Source organism: Vipera berus (assembly GCF_964194415.1).
Source record: "Vipera berus genome assembly, chromosome: 3".
NCBI classification, from domain to species: domain Eukaryota; kingdom Metazoa; phylum Chordata; class Lepidosauria; order Squamata; family Viperidae; genus Vipera; species Vipera berus.
The window spans coordinates 198,890,314-198,907,785 of record NC_138204.1 but is presented as its reverse complement, the minus strand read 5'-3'; the positions used below and the strand labels follow the sequence as shown (position 1 = coordinate 198,907,785).

General features: G+C 37.1%; 1 protein-coding gene across 1 annotated transcript in view; it reads left to right on the top strand.

Moving 5' to 3' along the window:
* The window catches only part of CSMD3 (CUB and Sushi multiple domains 3), a gene marked incomplete at its 5' end in the record, with an annotated part of 687,334 nt that overhangs the window by 219,443 nt on the left and 450,419 nt on the right, over nucleotides 1-17,472 (top strand). Inside the window, one exon of the mRNA XM_081322366.1 lies at nucleotides 14,006-14,213. Within this exon, the coding sequence (XP_081178492.1) occupies nucleotides 14,006-14,213 (208 nt within the window). The remainder of the gene's footprint in view (nucleotides 1-14,005; nucleotides 14,214-17,472) is intronic.

Sequence of the window (17,472 nt, the reverse complement as noted above, 5' to 3'; positions counted from 1 at the left end):
CGCGCGGCCGCATTCTGCACCAGTTGAAGCCACCGAGTGGTCTTCAAGGGCAGCCCCATGTAGAGAGCGTTACAGTAGTCCAAACAGGAGGTCACAAGCACATGAGTAACTGTGCGTAGGGCGTCTTGGTCCAGATAGGGACGCAACTGGCGCACCAGGCGAACCTGGGCAAAAGCCCCCCTGGTCACGGCTCCTATATGGTCTTCGAAATTGAGCCGTGAATCCAGGAGGACGCCCAAGTTGCGAGCCCTATCGACGGGGGGTAACACCTCACCCCCCATCATTAAAGATGGAATAACTTGGTTAACCCGAGATGCCGATATGCACAGCCACTCAGTCTTGGCGGGATTGAGACGAAGCCTGTTTCTCCCCATCCAGACCTGAACCGCCTCCAGGCACCGGGACATCACGGAGAGGGCATCACTGGGTTGGTTCGGGGTGGAAAGAAAAAGTTGGGTATCATCAGCGTACTGATGATACCCCACCCCAAAATCACGAATGATCTCGCCCAGCGGCTTCATATAGATGTTGAACAGGAGAGGCGAGAGAACCGACCCCTGAGGGACTCCACAAATGAGAGACCTCGGGGCGGATCTCTGCCCTCCTGTCAACACCGACTGCGAGCGGCCCTGGAGGTAGGAGGAGAACCACCGTAAAACGGTGCCTCCCACTCCCAGCCCCCTGAGATGCCGCAGTAAGATACCATGGTCGATGGTATCGAACGCCGCTGAGAGATCTAATAGGACCAGGACAGAGGAGCAACCCCTGTCCCTAGCCCTCCAGAGATCATTCACCAGCGCGACCAATGCCGTCTCCGTGCTGTGTCCGGGCCTGAAGCCCGATTGGTACGGGTCCAGATAATGTTGTCTTCAATGCCATGTGAAAAATGGAAAGCAAATATATTAACAATTATAACACCACACTAATGGTCTTTCAAATGACTGATAAAAGTTAAAGTTGTATTTTTTGGTGTTAGCTATTCTCCGGTCAGAGAATGTTGGCTGGCGGCCCCCAGGGGGAGGGCCTTCTCTGTGGGCGCTCCGGCTTTATGGAACCAGCTGCCGGTCGAGCTCCGGACAGCACCGGACCTTTGCTCCTTCCGACGCAGTCTGAAGACCCACTTATTCGAACAAGCTGGCCTGGCCTGATGGGGGGATTTTAGGGTTTTTAATGGGTTTTTATACTGTATTGTTTTACTGGGCGATTATTTAATTCTCTTTTTAATTTTTGTATTTGCTATTTATATGTGCCCTGTTCACCACCCTGAGTCCCTCGGGAGAAGGGCGGTATATAAATTTAATAAATAATAATAATAATAATAATAATAATAATAATAATAATAATAATAATAATAATAATAATAATAATAATAATAATAATAATAATAAAAGCAAGGGGTAAAAAATGCCTTTTTTATAGCTCTGCTAGCCAAATGGCAATGAGCTTGCATCATTATAACTGTTGTTACATTTGTGACAGGATTTCCTTTAGAACAGGGGTGTCAAACTACCAGCCCGCGGTCTGAATACATCATAGCAAAACCACGCCAACCCCATTGCTGGCAATGGCAAAAAAAGTCGCGATATGTCACAATATGTCACATGATGTTGCGAGTTTGACACCCCTGCTTTAGAATATATTATCAGAAATAAGGCCAGGAGACAGAGACAGCAATATTTATAGCCAGGCTAGTAAGTGAGACACAATGAAAACAAGGTAATATCAGGAGGCAGTGACAAAATAATTATAAGAGTTGATTTTAGAGTAGAAGACATTCTTGTACAGTCAAAACTTTGTTCCATGTGATCACAGACATTAAATAATGACATGCTAAATGATAAACAGCTGGCATCTTAGCTAAAATAGTTATCTCTGCAGCTTTCAAAGATTTTATGTGCTGAGTTAACCTTTCAGCTTACAAAGAAAAAAAAAATATCTACAACAGATGAAGACAAATGAAGTGATTAAAGTCACAGCTGCTTCCAGTAGGTAACAAAAGAGACAAATATTAACCTTCAGTTTCACAATATACCGTTGAAGAGCTTGTATGACTTTAATGTCACTTTAAAAAGGGAACAAATTGAACATTAATGCTCCAGCATTAATTAATTAATTCAGACAGTCCATCCTTTAAACCTGACATATTTTGTAATAGTGATAATTATAATAATTATAATTCCTTTTCAATCTAGAAGCTATTTCAATTGTGTCAAAGAAACAACAACATTGACAATAAAGGAATCATGCCCACAAAACCGCTTATTTCAGCTAGAAGGGGAAAATAGACATTGATTCAGGGCTGACTTAGGCTATTTTTTCTTCTTCTGTGTTTTTTTTTAAAAAAATCTGAATTTTGAGACTGCACATTTCCCTTAATAATTGACAGGCATGTGGTTTATGTGTCAGTTCTTTCCAGCCTCTGATACAACAGGTTTTTACGAAGTCATTTTCCACTCAGATACAAGAAATGGCATTTGATTGTCTGTTCATCTTTCTAGCTGTCTCTGCTCTTCATCTTTGGCAGCCATTATGTTGAAGACACTTTTGCATGTTCCCTTCTTCTGCAAGACTTAAAGATAATACTGTGCTACGAAAGCTCTGATAATAATAGTCTAGGTGCCAACATGCTGATGCTGTTTCTTGATAATGAAAGCTGAGTAATTGCATATCCTATGGAAATGGCCATTCCTTATACTTGAACTCAGCTGACAACCAAAATAATGCTTTTCTTTTCAAGGGATCTTTTTGTAGACCATCTGCTCATTTTCATGTGCTAGAAAATCCTACCTGGTGTGCACTGACATTTTAACATCACAATCATTTAAGTTATGCCTCAGTTCAAATCCTTAAGTCTGAAATATCTAAAATCAGTTCTTGGTCTTTGCTTCATGGCCTGTAGGATGCAAGCCTCTGCTTCTCTTCCTGGGAGCAGAACTCCTATTTCTGAATAGAAAGTGTAGTCCTATGTTCAGACCACAAAATAGTACTGGAGGGATCCATATTGCTGTGTTTTGTAAGAACGGACAGTAGAAATACCTTTCAGATCCTCCCTGGCAATTAATTAGCTTCTCATGGACATATGCAAGCCTCTCTCAAGACTCCAGCTCTATAACAGATGGACTTTGGCACCATTGATATATAAAACATATGTTCTGCAAGTGAACTTCAGAAAACCAACTGTGAAAATTTGCACTGTATCAAAAGAAATGTGCTATTTTCTAAAGCACACTTATTGCCTGAGCAGACCTACTCTTTTTAAGGTCCTTTGTTCATCTTCAATGTGACCATGTTTTTTTTAAAAAGGAGGGAGGGATGAAGCCATCAGGAAGCAACTAATATATTTTAATAGGAATGATATATCATGAATTGTTTAACTGTGGATTATGAATAAGCCTTCAATTGATTACATCCATGCCATGGTTAGATTCACATAATACACCAATCCTAAACATGTACTGTATTCATTATACACACAAAATAACATAAATCCCACACCTTAAGATGACTTCCAACATTTCTTCTGTAATTTGACAACACTTTCAGGATGATTTGTGCACAGATGATTGCCACTTTTGTGTGGCATTTGTGCATAGAAGATAATATGAATTTTGATTCATGCAATTAAAGCCCTTTCATAGCATCTAGAGGGGATTCATTTCAATCCATTTTTCAAGGTACTAAAATAGATATGCAAACCTGGGGCACTGCAGTTTTCTGTAGAGTGTGGTTTGCATTTATTAGTATAAAATTATTTTACTTGAGGGGAAAATGGAAAAAATTGCCAAAAGAAGGACACAAAGTACAAATTTTCCATTTTTCAGTTGCATCTGCAGAGTTTTCTATATTGTCTACTGTGGTATGAAGAGCTGCAGTAGTGTCAGGTCCCCAAAGACAGATTTTTCAGGAGTGACAGTGGGGAAAAATCTTGCTGCATGGAACAGGCACTTCTTCCTGAACACTTAATATTGGATTTTGACAAACTATAGATAAATGTCATTTTCTGTGATTCCATAATGTTTGCACTCCTGGCTGGAAAATTCTGGACATTGGAGTTCACACATCTTAGAGTTGTTAAGGTTGAGAAACATTGCTTTAGAGGATTATCATCTTAAATGAATTACTGGCTTATAGAGTGTCCCAGTTGAGTTAGAATTAGGAGGCCAACATTTTGGGAAATCTGAAAACATTAAGGTAATAACCTTAAGTTTTCCTCCATTGGCAGTTCAAAGAAATCCAGCAAGGAGAGGTTTATTTTAACAATAAAGGGAAGTAGTTCCAAAAATTAATTGTCCAAATGTTATCGGTTGAGGTTTATCCAGCTTTATCTACTATGGAGAACAAACTTATTTATTCTCCATAGTAGATAAAGATGTAAGTTGTTGGGCAAGAGATATATTTTTGAGCAACTATTACCAAGTGTGGCTGACATTGATCTCACTTGCCCAAAACCTGTGTTGACCCTTGCCTTTAACTTTTCATGACTAACTCAAGAGATCCTGAATGGAGAATATTGTCATGCTGACCAACTAGCAACATTTCTCTACTACATGGCAATATGGCAATACAAAATGAGGTTGGTGATCTTGAGCATGCTAGGGAAAAAAATCAAACCTGAACCAGGAACTGCTGCTGGAAGAACATCTGCTGGATGATTCAAGACCATTTTGGTTGTCTTCTAGCTGGGCTATTTCTGTCCACAAGAATAAATGCACTTCTGATAAGTCTGATAACTAGTCTGACTAATTCACTAACTATCCTAGCTCTTTCAGCCATGCTTGTTCAATAGATTTTTTTTTTTAAAAAAGATGGAGGGACATAGAGAATTCAACTTCTTAGAAGCTAGGTTCTACACTGAACGTTAGAAGAAACCTTAAGTCTCTTAAAGCAGAATATCAAAAATTTCTATTAATGTATATACACATATATCTATCATGCAATAGTGTGACAGTTCAGACCAAATAGAAGAACTCATTCCCTCAAATAATATTTGGGATGGGGAGGATGTCCTTTTTAACTTTATAGTCATTTTGTAATCAGTGAAGAAAAACTGTGGGAAAAGATGAGAAGGGGGAATCTCACTTTGTTTTACTAAAACTACTACCCATTTTAGTACAGTGAAAGAAAACTGAGAGTAGCTTGGCCTAGAGAAAGACTAGATATTTATCACTGGTCACTAATAGAGTATTTTTCCAATAGATGTTAGCCTTACTATGACCCTATATGTGCTGCATTTTCCTTAAATATCTGCTCCTTCACTCCAGGATTCCATCCAAATCATCCTACTCATCCAGAGCCTCCTAACTCTATTGGCCTAGATGTCTATAGAAATTCTCCAAGAAGATTCCACACCCATTTTCCTCATTCAGGTGACCCTGAAGGCAGAGATAAACCCGAAGTGGACTCAACAATTCTCAAAAAGTGTGCTAATGACCAGATGACTGCAAGGAAAATAAATTTTTCCATCCCCCACCATTCAGACCAAATTGAAGAAGCTTCTTGTATGAGAAATGAAACATCTTCAAGCAAAAACAAAGTCCAGTTGTCTTTTGGAAAAGCACTTTTAGGTCTGTTGGCCTAGATAAGAGAACTCAACAACCCAATTGCAAGATAAACAATAATGTCCAATCAAAGCAATAAAGTAGAACATTCAAAATACATTAAAATATGTCTGATATGAAACAACTGAAAATCATGGTTTGTTTCTGGAACAGATTCCTATGCAGTATGTATATACAAGGATATAAACACACACAGACCTATGCCTATTCTTCTAGATAGCACGTCCAGCTTTTTCTGTTTCTGATAATTGCCTACATTCATTCATTCAGGCAAAGGAGATTTCTCCCTTTTTAAATTCTTATGTATTAAACTCACTCCCTTATTTCTAAATTGTCAGTATAGTAAAGAATCTGTTTTTTTAAATGAAAAGGCTTCCCACAATGTTATTATTAGTAGCTGGCACAGAAAGAATGTGAAGAATTAAGCTAGCTTACTAAGAATGGAAATTTGTAATTTGGGGAACTGTTTTCATTTTTGAGAAAAGTTTTGCCTAGCTCTGATTTCATTATGTGCCCTTTAGAATCACTGTCATAAATTACATTTTCTCATTAATTACCAAATCTATTTTTCATCAAGGAATTATTACAACAGTTTAATCAATCTGTATGTTAAAGAAGTAAATAAGATAGCAATAGCAATAACACTTAGTCTTATATACCACTTCACAGTGTTTTACAGCCTTCTCTAAGTGTTTTACAGAATCAGCATATTCCCTCAAACAATCTGGGTCCTCATTTTACCAACCTCTGAAGGATGGAAGGCTGAATTTTGAGCTGGTCAGGGTCAAACTCCTGACAGTGAGCAGAGTTAGCCTGATGTTTATAGACACCAATTTAAAATGGTGGTTCAATACAGTAACCATGGAATATTCCGTTGGAATCTGCCAGGTCTCCTGATTCATTTGATTTGCATTTTCTATTGGGTCATTCTCTTATTTGTTTTCAGCTGTAGAATACTATAAATGAATCAGCTTCGTTTATTATTAATTATTATCAATAATAGATCAAAATAAGTAAAACTAAATAACTGTAATAATAAATGAGAGTGATCTTGGGAGACAGGAGGAATGTCCTCAGTCTGGTCAATTGTCTGATAAGAGGCAGGTTGGTTTACAGGTGGGGAAAAAGGTCAAGGTCATCTATCTTATTCTGTGAGATATCAAGCATCATTTTATGATAGTCAGATTCTTGCAACAACTTTAAAGTGTCACACAATGATATGTATTTTTCAATTCAGTGAAGGAAACCCAAACCCTTTGAGACATTGTTCTTATCAATGCAACAATGGTTACCTAATGATTCTTCAACAAAGGCTTCATTACAAAATTTCAGATTGTATGCATTTTTTGAATCTGTAATACATTTTTGTAATATATATATATATTATTTGTAATATGTATCATTGCATCATTTCAAATCAGATTAAAGGTTGGTTCTCTAGGACCAGAGGTAGATAGACAGGAAAAAGGTCTAGCCATGTGTTCCTAAAGTGTGACCACTGACTTGATAGCCCTTAATCAATCAATCAGTGTATATATTAATAGTGGCAGTTCATTTGTCTTACCAGTTTGGAAAAGCTTAATTGTAGCCTGTTCCATTTATCAATTTCATGCTTTTCAATTTTAAAGGAAATGAAACCTTTTTTTAATAAAATGGGGGCTGCTGGAGTTAGTCTTCTCCGAGCAGTCTTGTCTAGGAAGAAGCACTACAAAAGACCCATATTCAACCTTAACAACAACAACCACAGAAATATATGCCTTTTAGGTCAGAATTTCTTTGTTCCATGTGTCAATGGTAAAGGAACTAAGCGCCTGGCATAGTTAAACTTGGCAGTTTCATAAAATAGCCACATATAATTATTTTTTTCTATGCTTTCATATAAAATACCTCTTCAAAATACTGTTGGTGGAAATGAGAATTCTGTATTAACATATACATCAATGACACAGGAAATGAGAATTCTGTATTAATGTATGTGTTGTGCAGTGAGTTCGTTGCTCAGGAATGAAGACGAGGTGAGTGAGTTCAGCAATGGTCATGTTTATTTGCTTGCAGGATCTGAACTGAGGAACTGAGCTGCAGCCTGCAGCAATTTATAGCCTGGCCCCTAGGCGGCAACCAATAGGTTTAAAGCAACCCATTGCCACCTAGGGGCAGCCAATAGCAGCACCGGAGACGGGGTGTCTGAGTTGCTAGGAGCCGTTAACTAGCTCCAGCTTACCACCTGGTGTTACACTTAAGACCAATACATAACAGTATGCGTCAATGGCATGGCATACATTAGTGCTTTGATCCATAAGAAGCTGCATGTTTCATCCCTCCCATGATTAAGACTTTTAAAAATTAAAGTGGCCTGAATCCCAAGAAGAACAGGGTAGAACAACAGCTAATGACCTTCTTTTACCGGTCTACTATAGAGAGCGTCCTCTCGTATGGTATTGTGGTTTGGTATGCTGGTCTGACCAGCTGCGGATAGGAGAGTATTACAGAGGGTAGTGAGCACAGCACAAGACATTGTGGGCTGTTCCCTGACACCACTGGATGACATCACCAGGGCTCGTTGCCTTGGAAGAGTGAGGAAGATTCTCAGGGATGACTCACACCCTGGACGGTATCTCTTTACTCTCCTACCATTCGGTAGGAGATATAGGAATATAGCCAGCCGTACCAACAGGCTGAAAAATAGCTTTTATCCGTGGGCTGTTAGGCTTTTAAATGGGACATAATCTTATGCAGAATTGACTTGGGAGGCTGGTGTGTGGTGTAGTTGGTTCACATAGTGTGGTGGGATGGAGGGTTTGTTGTCACTGTGTGTTGGGGGGAGAGAGCACGGGGGGAGGCTCAGCTAATCTCAATGTACACATGTTGTGCTTTGACAATAAAGGTTTATTATTTATTATTATAAATCACCAAATGTCAATTTTTACTAATTTCATCAAGATCTCTGTTTATCTGCTCTTATGTAACTGCATCAAAATAATGTATGAAAACTCACTATAGTTCAAATCAGTTTATCACAAGTTGTGTTTTGCTTTTTGGGGAGAAGGTGAATCATGTACAGTGGCCACCTTCTGAATTAGAGGCATTTTCTTACTTAGTAGATTCATCAGCCCTATTAAGAACATGGACACTCTGAAATCAACTGAAAGGAAGCTGGAACAGTTATGCAACCTGCTGATTTTCTATGGAGATTGTGTTTGTGATTTATTCCTTTACACTTATGAACCTTTGTATTTATAAACCAAGACTTATTGCAGCTCTGTTGTTAGGGATTCTATAACTGATGGGGGAAAAACTCAAGATGCTCATATTTACCCACTAAGAGGAATGTGCATATGAAGTGATGGATGCTTATTCTTGCACAGAAGGACTTTTAAAATTCTTTTTCTGTAATACATTAACCTGGACCATGGGAAGAGCTCACACAAATTATGAATATATGAATATTTAATGTATTCAGTAATAGAGTAATTATTTGAAGTGTTAAACTCAAATTATTAGAGTGACCAAAATTGTAAAACATTGTCTCTGCTCAAATTTGGGTTTATATGTATAATCTGCAAATGACAGATTATAATTGCTCTTAGTGATTAAAACTTTAAAGCTTCATACAGCCTATCAGACATGATTTGCAAGCTTTAATTGCACAGAATTATTTCTTTCTTTGCATTGCAAACAATTTTTGGTTTTATATTTATATCAGCACAGTCCAGAGCATTTAATGGTGCTTTGGAGCTGATCCTCCAGATCCTGTATTTTATGAGTAAAATAATTTTGACATGAGATGTACAAAGGCCATTAGTTTCATATGGTGCTTTCTCTGATATGCAGATGGTGCGATCATGTATTCAGTCACATCAAGATTGTATTTGCAGGTGCAAAATCCTATTAATAAATTGTAATAAAGACTGTATGGTACATTGATAGAAACACAGAGAGTTGCATTAATAATGAAGAAGAAGAAGAAAACTTTGAAAGAACTAAGAGCTGTAAGGGACTGAGAATGCACTGTGATCTTGAGAAAGTACAGAAATAATACTTTGACAAGGCTGAAGATTAATCCAAAAAGGCCTTCTGTTTTGAGAAAGTGTAGCCTTCTTCTAAAAATGATGAACATTGTGGAAATTGTCTATATTGTGCATATTGAAACTGTCTGATATGGACATTGGTTTCCCACTTGTACTGGTAGTGTTATATTGTTCCCAAAGGATTAGGTTTGTTGGCTATAGTCTTCTTGGAGTCCATATTACCTGCGGAACATGGATATTTCAGTGGTGGGTTTATCAGCGGTCTTGGTGGTGGCTTTGTATTTTTACCAGTTGAGGAACCAAGTTCATCTGTTCCTAAAAGGAATAGAACCAGCCTTTGTTACCATATAGTACAGACACTCTTCTAGACAACTGTATTCTGTTCTACTTTGCTCTGCTCCGTTTAGAATTGTTTAAGGGCTGCCAAATAGCCTGATACAAAATGTAACTGTTGCTGTGAGCAAAGTTTTTCAGTAAGTTTACATGAGTTGTACTGATTGCTTTTGGATTTAGGATCAGCCTACTTATGTTCTGAGTCATCCAGAAAGTTCACTATGAGATTGAATTTGTGATGGGCGTGAGAGGTACGGTAGGCCTTTTCAGAAAGAAAGGGGGGGGGAAACCCACTTTGTATGGCTTAATACTTTTGAATGAAATTTATTTTCATCAGCTTTGATTTGATGCTATATAGAAAAATTCCTTTTCTCTCTAACATACTTTCTACTTTTCATGTTCAATTTGCATTGCTGTTAATTCTTTCAGAGGAAAATGTATCCTGGCTGCTGAATATTGGCAGAACATAGAGAGAGGGGAAAAATACTTACTAAGCAATCTCTATAATTTAGCTGAAGGTTCTATTCAGAATAGGTCAAGTCCTATTTGTAATTTCTGAGAAAAATGATAGTGAGAAATCAAATTCTGAAGGGCTGAATTTTAAGTTCTTTATATAATTATGCTTTCACAAAAATTAAAGGAGACTAGATCCTTGAAAGCACTTTGTTATATGAGATAGACACTGTCCTGAGATAAAAGTGGAAGCTTCTTTAACACACATTTTTATCCATTATGGGATTAAAAAGAAACCTGCATGCTGCTGCTATACCCTATTATATTTTCATGTCAGGTACAAGGTATTTTTTTCCCCAACTAGTTCAGAGCCTCAGCAGTCTTCTAAGAGTATAGCCATTACCACTATAACAAAAATAACAATATAATAACAATAATGACTTTACTGTCACTTTGAATGTACACCAAATGGCATACATCAAAATGAAATTTTGTTGCATACAGCTCTCAAAGGGCCACCACCTCTTGATATACACACCTTGTTTGTGGCCAGCTCAAGTTTCAGATCACCCATTTTAATCTCTAGAGAGCGAATGATGGCAATCAGGACAGATGGAAATGGAGCTCCATGTGGATTAGCCCTCAAATTAGCTTGTATTCCTGCACAACAATCTCGCCTCCTTTCCTTTTTCTGATCTTGTCTCTTCCACTTTTTCCTTAAAGGGGTCTTGCTCCTTTTCGCCCCTGGAGCACGCTGCCGCCGCCACCAACTCCTCCAAAAGCCTCTGTCCCATCCTCTGGGCCTGCCGACAGCCTCCTCCAGTTCCTTCACTCCATAAACCCCAGGACCTCTCCTCCTCCACTTCCTTCGGAAATGCCTCTGATTATAATTATAATTATAATTGATTATAATTGAGTCATTCCATATCACCGCTGGTCATCCTTTTCTTTTTCCTTCCATCTTTTCCAGTATTATGAAACTGGCTCTTCACATAATGGTTCAAAATAGAACCACTTGAGCCTTGTCGTGTGTATCTTCAATGAAATATTTGGATTGATTTGTCTAGGATCAGTTTGATATGTGGGGTATCAACACTTTTCTTGGCTTTTTCCCAACACCAGTGTTCAGAAGTGTCAATATTCTTTCCATCTTGCTTCATGAAAATCTACTTTCATTTCCATAGAGTATAACAGGGAAAACTATTGCCACAGATTTCATTTTGGTCTCTCTCAATATTGATTCTATATCTATCTACAGTATCTATCTATCTATCTATCTATCTATCTATCTATCTATCTATCTATCTATCTATCTATCTATCATCTATCTATCTATCTATCTATCTATCTATCTATCTATCTATCTATCTATCATCTATCTATCTATCTATCTATCTATCTATCATCTATCTATCTATCTATCTATCTATCTATCTATCTATCTATCTATCTATCTATCTATCTATCTAATAAATAGAGAATATATATCTTCCCTCACTTTTTTGCTAGATAATAATAATTATCTTAATAATTCTCTTTGCTGTCCCTTTGTTTCTACATTTCTACAAGCTCCTCAATATTAGAACAGTTATTTCTTTCAGTCAAACTCTTTTAACAAATGTATGACAATTATAATGTACTGAATTTCCATTAATGCATATTCCTGCTCTCTCTCTATCTTTCTGTGTGTGTGTGTGTGTGTGTGTGTGTGAGAGAGAGAGAGAGAGAGAGAGAGAGAGAGAGAGAGAGAGAGAGAGAGAGAGAGAGAGAGAGAGAGAGAGAGAGATTCTTATAACAGTGATGGCGAACCCACTTACTGTATGTATTGTTGGGTGCCGGGTGGACGTGACCCATTGGGTGGGCATGGCTGCGATGGTAACGGCAGACTGGGTGGGACTAAAAAGTTCAATCAATCAATTCTAACTTTGCGAGATCTTTTTTTTTCACGTGAGAAGTTGAAATTGATTGATTGAAACTCTTTTTTTTTGCCCGTGGTGGCAGAGGCCTAAGGTGAAAAGGTTTTATAAAACCCAGCTGAAGGCCTAGGATAGGGGCGACGGTGTGTGTGCCCACAGAGAGGACTCTGCATGCCACCTGTGCCACGCGTGCCATAGGTTCACCACCACGGTCTTATAATCTAGCTTTCTGCCATTTCTATGTACCATTTAATCCTTCTTCTGTCTATCTACTATTCATATTACTGGCTTAGTCATATTATTTTACCTTTTCTGGCACCCTAACTTCAAATATAAACCATTATAACAAGACCATATTATCTTTTTTTTTGGCAAATGCAACACAGATTTTAGAATGCATGCAACAGCTATTAGAACTTCAGATAAAATATTGAGACTTCTTTCTCTTCCCAAACAATTAATGAAATAGCCCCAGAGAAGGGGTGAAATCAGAAAAAAGATTATTAATAGACAACAGACATATCCTTATCCTACATATTAGGCTTAAAATATCTGGAAGGTAAATGACCACCCTTCCTATTATTTTTTCTAATAGTAATCAGGGAAATTATTCTGTTGCTTGTATATTTGGGAATTCAGATCAATCCATATAATGCACACAAATATCCTCATGTATGGTTTATGCTCAGTTTTACATAGTTATCATTTGGAACAGTTGGTACAGAATTGGAAACATCACTGTCTCCTTTTTCATAACGTGTTGACTAAATGCACAAAAGGCAAAAATATGGAATAAGGCATATTAAAATCAATGAGGCTTCATTCAATAAAATTAAGTTTGGAAATGTTCTGATAAGCATAGGCCAGGCATGTATTTGTTGATATCAAACCAATTAAATTAGAAGATTAGAGCCAAAGTAGTTCAACTGAAAGTAACATTATGACTAACATTGAATGCAAATGTTGAACAATTAGTTGGAGATTAACATTGTTAAATAATAGATGGATTCTATATCTGTTCATCATCATACTTCATTAATGTGTTCTGAATAACAAGCTGAAATCTCTGCTGCCAGCTGTAAAACAACTGTTCCATGAGCCAAAGATAATCAGACCATATTTGTTGTGTTCAATTCAGCCTAATGTTTTTACACTTCTTACTTTCCCCCCATTGAGATGTATTTATTTTACTTTGACTTTGGGCACAAGATTAATAGGATGCCTTTCATGAACTTAACAAAAAAAAACAACAACAAACTTATTTTACAAGACCCAAATATGACTTCTAAAATACTTGGCAAAAAAGAATGGAAGAAAGAGGGGGAAAAATACGATGTTATTTTATAAGACCCAAATATGACTGTCTAAAATACTTGGCACAAAAAAATGGAAGCAAGAGGAAAATAAGCAACATTAGATTTCAGTTCTTAAGACAATAAGGGAGAAAAGAAACATTTGACAGGGGAATAAATAGTCTGTTCCATCTTGTCTTACTTCTAACTTTTTTGCATATTATAAAATAGCTGTAAAATTATGCTGGGGAAAAAAAAAGGATGCTAACAAAGCTGAATCTTAGAAAAGTTGATGAAGTAAGCTTGGTTTATATTACTCTCTTCTTCCTGTAGTCCTTAAGGAAATTGCATTGTCACATGCTAGTAAAGACCTATTTCCATATACTTTCTTCTTATGGACACTTCCAATTTGTTCTTTTTGATAGCGGAAGATGCATGCGGAGGAACAATGAGGGGATCCAGTGGCGTCGTCTCTAGTCCTAATTTTCCAAATGAGTACCACAATAATGCAGACTGTACATGGACAATTGTGGCAGAACCTGGAGACACCATCTCACTCATCTTTACGGATTTTCATATGGAAGAAAAATACGATTACTTGGAAATAGAAGGTTCTGAACCACCCACAATATGGTAAGTGAAATAACTTCCAGTTTCTTCTGGAAAATAGCACAATTGTATATGATTCTCCATGGTTTTCTGTAAACATCCTATAGATTTTATCCGAACAAGACTTTTAGTGTGCTTAGGTAAAACAATATAAGTATACTTCAAATTATGATCAGAATTGGAATCAGAATTTCCAGTGCTAAGCAAGGCGGTTGTTAAGTGAGCTGTGTCCAATTTTACAACCTTTATGTCATGGTTGTTAAGCAAATTAATGCGGTTGTTAAATGAACTGTGCAGTCATTAAGAAATTTTGATTTTCCCCACTGGTATGGCTTGTTGGAAAACCAGAAGATGACAAATGGCAACCTTATAATCCCAAGATGCTGCAGCCATCATACGTACATTGGTTGCTAAGTGCCTGAGTTTGTTCATATGATAATGGGGATGCTTTGACAGTCATAGTGTGAGGACAAGTCAGGTGCTGTTTTTTAAGTGCTGTTAATATGTTTGGGGGACTACATGGCTGCTAGTTTGAATGATCTGGTCAGTAAAAGATGCTACTAATGTTGGACTGCTCTGAAAATCTGTGATCAGCTTTAGGTCTATGAGTGAGCTGAAATTCTGTCCACCAGCTTAATCAACTCAATTATACTGTATAAAACATCTAGCCATGTGCTAGATAAATATTCCAGCTGTTGTCTAAAATGTAATTAATTGCTACTAATTAGACTGAATTTGCATAGTTTAATGCTTCTCCAAGATAGCAAATGCACATTTTTTTTAACAAAAAATGAAATTATTGTCAGGACCCACCCCAAACCACGTCTTAGGAAGACAAAAACTCTTGGAGTCAGTTCTAGTCCAAAAGGAATCTTTACTAGGACATGCTTGGTTGTGGGAATACAATATAGGACTTAGTATTGTTTTACAAATTGAAATTTTATAAAGGGTACCCGGTTCAACCCCCCTTCCCTCAACCCCATTTGGTCAGCCCCCATCCTTCTACTTCGTGTCATCCCTTTCGTGGGGAAAAAAAAAAGAACTTCGAATCTTTATGGTTATTGCCTTCTTCCTCTCCAGAATAAAAAGAAAACACAAGCCAGATACCTTCTTCTCTAATCCTCCCTTTTGATCCCCCCAGTTCAAAAGGTTTCCTTGGTCTTTGAAACAACCTAAGGCAGGCTGAATCCACATATGCTCCTCCTTCCTCGGGAGATGGCAGAATCCATATGGGGGGGGGATAATGTTTTAAACATACATTTATGAATGTGATATAAATGGATTCTGACAATTATAATCATCAAAGAAAAGTAGTAGGGTTACTATCTTTTCTACATTTCCTGTGTAGTTTATACTTGATGTACAGCATAGATATGCTAATAGTTTCTTGTCTACCTAGCCTCGGAATTTGGAAATCAATTTCAATTTGACAAGTATTGATAGTGATTGGGTTTGTGTAATTTTGCAAATTTCAAATTTGTGCCTAATTTCCCAGCTGTGTTTTGTATAATATGTATCAGTTACATTTTATTATTTTGCATGTATATCTGCTGATTAAAGGGCTTATCAGGGTATAATGTTGTTACCATTAAATATATATTTTATACTGTATTTTTACTATTTTTTCATATTAGATGATAACAAAGACTTTCATTTTGATTTTTTTTTCTTTTACCCATGCTTTCTAAAATATTAGAAATGTATAGTTATTATGATGTGATTGCCATTGGTTTCACTTGGTAATACATATGAAATCTGATGCTATATTTACCAAATATAGAAGAACAGGAAATGATGATGGGTGCATCTAAAAAGTATAATTTGCTTTTCAAAGTACCCTGTCTGAGTGGACTTTTAAGATTTTTAATATATAATCAAAATGACATATATTGAATTAGTTATACAATCAATATTTCTTGGAATATATTATAGATAATAAAATTATTGTCATGAAGAATTTCATTTAAATTGTGTAAGGGTGCAAAATCAGTATAAAATGACACTAGGAAGGAAAATGTTTATGCACCTCTTTTGGGAAACTGCTTAATATTTATGACATCCTATCATCAGGAATATTCTTGCTGTTTCAAATAAGACCTTACTGCAGGATTAATTTGCAAGTAGATATTATTCTTTGGTACAGAACTAAGATATTTATCTTCTGTGGAACAATGGCATAAATGAAACTGACTGACAAGTGAAATGAAAGTTAAGTTTTGAACAATAGAGTATTGTTGATTAATGAATAGAATTGTTTGATGAACGTAGGCCATGTTTCTTTAATCTTATTTGCTCAGTTGTTATGTATTCTGTATCATAACCTAAATTCAAAATCTGGAAGTCTCATTCAGTTGGACCCACATTTTGGCAGAGACTGCAAAAACATAAGTACCTAATGGAAAAAAAACCCTAATGAAATATAAATGGACCAATAGTTACTAATCAGAACTACAAAAACCTTCATGCATGTTACACATCCATTTTATTTTTCATAAGAAAATGCTATTAGGAATCTACTAATGGGGTGTGGTGGCACACTGGCTTTAATGATTGGCACTCTCGGCTACAGATGGTTGGCACTCTTGCAGTTCAAGTCCATGACACCGCATTGCAGAGTGAGCTGCCATCATTTGACCCTAGGCCCTGCCCACCCAGCAGTTCAAAAGCATATAAAAATGCCAGCAGATAAATAGGTACCACTTAGTTGGGAAAAGCTAGCAGCTTTCCGTCTGGAAAGGGGAGCCAGTATCGGACCTGTCCAATATGCGAGGTGAGGCGAGATTGGTGGAAGAAAACCCAGATGACCTGATATCCTCTGGACACTGCTAGTCAGCATTCCGCTAGTTTGCCCCCGGTGGTATATTTTAATATTAACCATGCGTTAACAAAATGAACTGACAACGTTAAGCTTCCAGAACTACTCTGTGATATAAAACATTGTAAATTTGCCTGTCATTTTGACAAAAAACAATTGCACAGATCAACTCTTCGCTCTCAAAGGACCAACTGAAGCGGGTCATATTAGGCTAGGAAAAGCAATGATAAGATAGCTTTCTTATTTCTCAAAATGTAATGAATTTCATTGAGTTCTTTCTAATGGAAATATTGCACTAGAAGCGAGGACAAGTGCAGTTTAGGTGAGAAGAATCAATCCAGACCTGAAGTAAGAACATTAGGAATAAAGTATTTGCTTTAAACAACTCACCATGAGTCTGGCTGGGGATTTACAGTTTTCATGGTTATGTTTTTACCTCAGGCTAACATTAAAGATGCCTTTCTGAAA